The following is a 5,836-nucleotide window of genomic DNA, read 5'->3' on the forward strand; positions in this document are numbered from 1 at the left end:
TACGCTCCAATGAATAGAGACCTAACTTGTTCAACCTTACTCTGTAATCTAAGTGCTGAATCCCAGGTAACATCCTAGTAAATCGGCTCTGCACCCTCGCTAATTTATTGATATCTTTCCTGTAATTCGGTGACCAGAACTGCACACAATATTCTAAATTTGGCCTTAACAATGCCTTGTAAAATTTTAACATTACATTCCAACTTCTGTACTCAATGCTTTGATTTATAAAGGCCAGCGTTCCAAAAGCCTTCTTCACCACCCTATCTGCATGAGACTCCACCTTCAGGGAACTATGCACTGTTATTCCTAGATCTCTCTGTTCCTCTGCATTCCTCAATGCACTACCATTTACCCTGTATGTTCTATTTAGATTATCACTGCTAAAATGTAAAACCTCACAGTTCTCAGCATTAAACTCCATCTGCCAACGTTCAGCACATTCTTCTAACCGGCATAAATCTCCCTGCAAGCTTTGAAAACCCACCTCATTATCCACAACTCCTCCTACCTTAGTATCATCGGCATACTTACTTATCCAATTTACCATCCCATCATCCAGATCATTTATGTATATTACAAACAACATTGGCCACAAAGCAGATCCCTGAGGCACCCCGCTAATCACCGGCCTCCATCCCGATAAACAATTATCTACCATTATTCTCTGGCATCTCCCACCTAGCCACTGTTGAATCCATTGTATTACTCCAGCATTAATACCTAACGACTGAACCGTCTTAACTAACCTTCCATGTGGAACTTTATCAAAGGCTTTACTGAAGTCCATATAGACTACATCCACTGCCTTACCCTCGTCAACATTCCTCGTAACCTCTTCAAAAAATTCAATAAGTTTTGTCAAACATAAACTTCCACGCACAAATCCATGCTGGCTACTCCTAATCAGATCCTGTCTATCCAGATATTTATTAATACTTTCCAATAATTTACCCACCACTGATGTCAAACTGTTAATTTACCCACCACTGATGTCAAACTCTTCACACACTCCCGATGTCAAGCACAAAGTGACGGTTCCTGTCTCCATGCCTGCCCTGTGACAAGGAGCGGGTGAACGAGGGGTATGTTGTCTCACCTTTTCTGCTGGTCAACAATTCACAGATTTGAGCCTTGGTTTCGTTGACAGATCTGTACTTCGTTTCCATCTCAGTGAACTGGTGACGGAGATCGCTGTGCATTCGTTTAAGATCGGACAGATCAGAGTTTCGGTTGCAAGTTTCGTTCGACTGACGAAGCTGTGATACTGAGAGAGACGGTGAAGGATGTTTAGCGTTTCCAGTGACACGTGAGTCAGCGTCACGCTACCTAACAGGTCGCAGAGAGTGTTCTGTCGGTGTCACGGTGACGGGTGTCACAGTGAGAGGCTTCATCGGAAACATGAGGGGCGTGTCTGTGTCACTCTGAGGGGTTATCAATGCCCTGGTGAAGGTTATGCTGTTGCTACAATGGGGTCTGTGTCAGTATCGTTGTGATGAACGATTCCCTGTCTCAGGGCTGGACATGTCCGAGTTGCTGTGAGGAACGTGTCGGTGTCACAGTGATAGGAGTTTCTGTGCCCCGGAGAGAGGTGTACCGGGACACAATGAAGTTTATCTCAACGTCACGACGAGAGAAATGTCAAGAGAGGCGGGTCTGGTAGAGTTCCGGTGTGTGGAGTATCTGCATGCTGTGTGGGTGCTGGTCTCATTGAGAGGAGTGTGTCTCTGTTACCGTGAGAGGCATGTCATGACCACGCTGTGTGGAATATTGTCACACTGAGGTGTGAGTCCGTGTGATGGAGAGGACTATGTCGGTGTCATTGTGAATTTAAGTGTCGGTATCACGGTAAGGGGTTTTGCCTATGTCAGGGTGACGTGTGAGTAAATTCCTCAAAGTTGAATCAAAGTTGAGTTTAACTCTTGGACTGATAGTGGACATTGGCGTTGGGTCCTGTTCATCTCGTGATATACTTCCCAAAGGAGTTTGTAGCTTCTGTCAGAGATGCTCTGGGATGGTGAAGGACGTCTGGCGTTTATAGTGTGTCAGCGTCACGCTACTGAGCGGGTCACGGAGAGTGGTGTGTCAATGTCACGGTGTAGGGTGCTGGTGGCACAATGAGGAGCGTCGGCACCACCGTGAGGTACGTGTCTGGGATACGCTGCGGGGTATATCAGGTTACCAGCGAAGTTTTTGTTGGTGACACGGTGAGGGTGCGTCAGTATCGCGGTGATAGTTGATTCCCTGTCACACCGAGTCGGTGTTTCAGTGAGAGACGCGTAGCTGTCATTGTGAAATGTGTTTCCGGATCCATATGAGAGGTGTACCGGGTCACATCGCGGAGTATCTCTATGTCACGGTGAGAGATGTGTCGGAGTCACAGTGCGAGGTTTGACGGTGTTGCAGTGAGAGACGCGTCTGTGTCATAGTATTTGGTGAATTGGTGTTACATTAGGAAAAACGTCGATATCTCGGTGAGGGGTGTGTCACAGGGAATGACCTGTTGTGGACACGGTGGATGTGTCACTGTCACAGTAAGTTTAGTGTTATTGTCACGGTGCGGTCTGTGTGGATGACTCTCTGAGGGGCTTGTCGGTGTCACGGTGAGTGATGTGTATTTGTGATGGTGAGAGTTATGTCGGTGCTCCGGTGGAGCTGTTTTTGCTGTTTGATAAGAGATGAGTCTGTTTCAAAGAGATGGACGTGTCTGCGTCACTGTGAGTGATGTGTGCACGTCACAGTGAGCGACGCTTCGGCACCACGTCGAGAGGCGTGTCAGTGTTATGTTGAATCATTATTTCATTAGGTTGTGTGTAGGCAACAGGTTGAGGGATGAATCGGTATCATGTTGAGGGATGTGTTGGTGTCACGGTGAGGGGTGAGTCATGCTGAGAAACCCGTCAGTACCACAGTGAGCGGTGTCTTGGCATCACAGTGAAGGGTATTTCGGAGTAATGTTGGGGATATGTCGCTGTTACAGTGGCCATTCCTATTCTCTGCGGTTTGGTTGTTCCGACCGGTGTGAAACTCACCATGAATCCTCCAGCAGATACCCGTCATAATGAGGATCGCTGTTAAAACGCAGATTAGCCATGTGCTTGGGTCTGATCGGTCTCTCCTTGTGGGTCGTTCACTGCCCATACCGTCTGTGGAAAAATCGTTCCTTTACTTTGTCAATCCATCGTCATATTCCCTGATCTACCCCGCTCTGTTCTTCCCATCCTCTGTCTTCAAATCACTCTCTTTTCCTCATGCACTGTTCATCTTTCTCCAACCCCTGTACACCCACGTGCATGACAAAGAGCCGATTAAACGCCTCTATCGATTTGCCTCAAGCACCAACCCTGACTGTACATTCCAGTCACCCACACTCTCTGTGTAAACAAAACCTCGCCCCTCACCTCTCCTGAAAAGAAAGTCCCGTTGCCCTTCCACTCCATGATATAAAACTTTTCTCTCTGGAGGAGAAGTGCCCCAATTGCCTGGTCTATCTCTGTCTCTCGTCATGATACAGACCTGTTTCAACTCTCCCTCAGCCTGGAATACATATGAAATAACATATGAAATCCATTTATAACGCATGAATGCATTTTTCTGATATTCTGCATTTGCTTGTTATCTTTGAGGGTTTTGTGCCGTTGTGTGGCCGTTGTTGTTGTGTTTGGCATCTGGGCCCTGGAGTGACGCAGAACCCAATGAGACAAAAACCCGAAGCCCCTTTCACTGAAGTTCGCTTCATCTTCCCCTCCCTACTTCCCGTCTGAGAGTGTGTGGAGTGGGGGATGAGTTGGAAATTAGGGGCGCAGAGAGAGGGTATGAACATTGAGATAGAGAAAGGGTAAGAGGAAGGAAAGGGTGTGCGGACAGAATGGGTAAGAGTGCACGGGAAGTGGAACGGGGAGGGGTGGTGATAGAAGGAAGACGGTAGAGCGTTTGAGCAGTGAGTGATTGACAGAGAATGGAGGGCAGAGTGGGGAGAATGATTTAGATGAGGGAAGGAAAGGGGAGAAAAAGGGTTGTGGGATGGAGGGGGGCAAGAGTGAGTGAGGTGAAATTCCAGAGAGATGGGGAGAAGAGGGACAGAAGGTGTGAGAAAAAGTCGGAAGAGAGGATGAAAGACAGAGAGAGGGAGGAGAAAGGAAAGAGAGAGAGGGTAGTAGGAAAGAGAGGGAGAGGGGCGGGGTAAGAGGGAGTTGGAGATGGAGAGAAAAATAGAGAATGAGGTAAGAAAGTGTAGAGTTAGGGTAAAATTTCATACAGCGTCTCTCCCACTGTCCTCGATCCTCATCAGTCCTCCCTCGGTATTATCTACCCTCTGCCCATCCTTATAGCGCCCCTTTCTCAATACTCCCTTCTCAATATCCCTCCTACGGTACAACCTCCACCCTGCCCTGCCGATGGCATTCTCTCTTCATCGACACCTCCCACAACACGCTCTCTTCATACTATTGCTTAGCTCTCCCTCTATACCGCCCCTCCCTGGCGTTGTCTTCACTCCCCAGCCCCGAGTGCAGGCTCCTCACCAACCCTCCAACAGAGCACCCCCATCATCCCCTCTCCCATCCGTTCAGCTGGGGACAGAACAGTGAACGTGATGGGTTCGTGGGTTCCCTCTGACTAATCGTTAGGGTTAATTGTGCGTTTCTACTGAGATGTCCGACAGGAACGAACACATCAGCTGAACACAGCCAAACTGACCGAGATGAAACTGACCTCCACCTGTCCGGACCCGGGGAACAGAGAGGGTCCTGAGTTTAAGTTCCACGTACGATACATTAGGTTGGGCTGGGGGCAGAACAGTGAGAGTCAGTGAGGCTCCCGCCCCCCGTCCGATCACGCACATCCGGGATCAAGCACAGAATGGAGTTCTCTCCCTCCATTTTTCTGACCCACTCACCGTTGGAAGGAGACTCTGGTCCCGTTTTTGCTAACTTCACATTCACATAAGTCCTGCCTTCGTCCATCGTGTTCAGGGCTCTGCGTCTCTGAGCTGAAAACGACCGTTGTCAGAGGAAACCCGTGATGAGAAGGCGGTCAAACCGACACCAGCGAACTCCAGGTGGACAGATGATAAAATGAGGAACCGAGAGCAGGGGGAGGAAGTGCAGGCTGGCAGAGAGATTGAGGACGTGGGAGAGCCTTGTCGAGAGAGATTAGAGTGGTGGGTGTTGGGAGAACATTGAGAGAGGGGAGAAAGAGGGGGGAGTTAACAAAGGTGAATATTAGGGATCAGCGGAGAAGAGGTAAGCGGGAGTGTACAGAGGGTAGAGGGTGAGAGCAGGGGCAGTGTGTGAAGATAAATGGAAGGTAAGGGTGACGGAAATGGGAAAACAAGTGTAGGGAGGAGGGATGTAGAGAATAGAGTGTGAGGAGCTTCGGCGAGCGTTTGGGAAAGAGAGAATAAAGAGGCGGTGAACGGGAGAAAGAGTGGGATAGAGAGCCGGAATGACAGGAGGCAGAGTGGAGAAGGAGGGGAGAGTGAGGGAAAGAGGGAGCGCTACAGAGAGTACAGAGAGATGCGTGGGGAGAAATGGAGGAGAGACATATAGACGAAGGATGTGGAAAAGATGATAAATAGGAGGAGAAAGAGATAATGAATGGAAGGGAGGGCAGGAGGGTGAGTCGGAAGGATTAGTCACAGTCACAGGCGGCGTGGAGCAGAGGTTACTGGCATATTTAAGTCAGAGTTTGTTTGGGACTCAGGACTGAAGTGGATCAGCCAAGATCATATGCTGGAGCTGACCCGACGGGTGAAATGGCCGCATTTTGCCACTATCCTCTGATTTGAAGCTCCACGGAATCTTGGGGTCAGCATCCCTGAGGATCTACACTGGGC

General features: G+C 49.0%; 1 protein-coding gene across 1 annotated transcript in view; it reads right to left on the minus strand.

Moving 5' to 3' along the window:
* LOC132387245 (oxidized low-density lipoprotein receptor 1-like) overlaps positions 1–4,963 on the minus strand; it is a gene marked incomplete at its 3' end in the record, with an annotated part of 8,936 nt that extends 3,973 nt beyond the window's left edge. Inside the window, exons 1-3 of the mRNA XM_059959605.1 lie at positions 4,898–4,963; positions 3,033–3,146; positions 1,100–1,267 (exon numbers count right to left, since the gene is read on the minus strand). Of these exons, the coding sequence (XP_059815588.1) occupies positions 1,100–1,267; positions 3,033–3,141 (277 nt within the window). The remainder of the gene's footprint in view (positions 1–1,099; positions 1,268–3,032; positions 3,147–4,897) is intronic.
* Positions 4,964–5,836: the final 873 nt, after the last annotated feature.

The sequence above is a fragment of the Hypanus sabinus genome, unplaced genomic scaffold (genome assembly GCF_030144855.1).
Source record: "Hypanus sabinus isolate sHypSab1 unplaced genomic scaffold, sHypSab1.hap1 scaffold_166, whole genome shotgun sequence".
Taxonomy (NCBI): domain Eukaryota; kingdom Metazoa; phylum Chordata; class Chondrichthyes; order Myliobatiformes; family Dasyatidae; genus Hypanus; species Hypanus sabinus.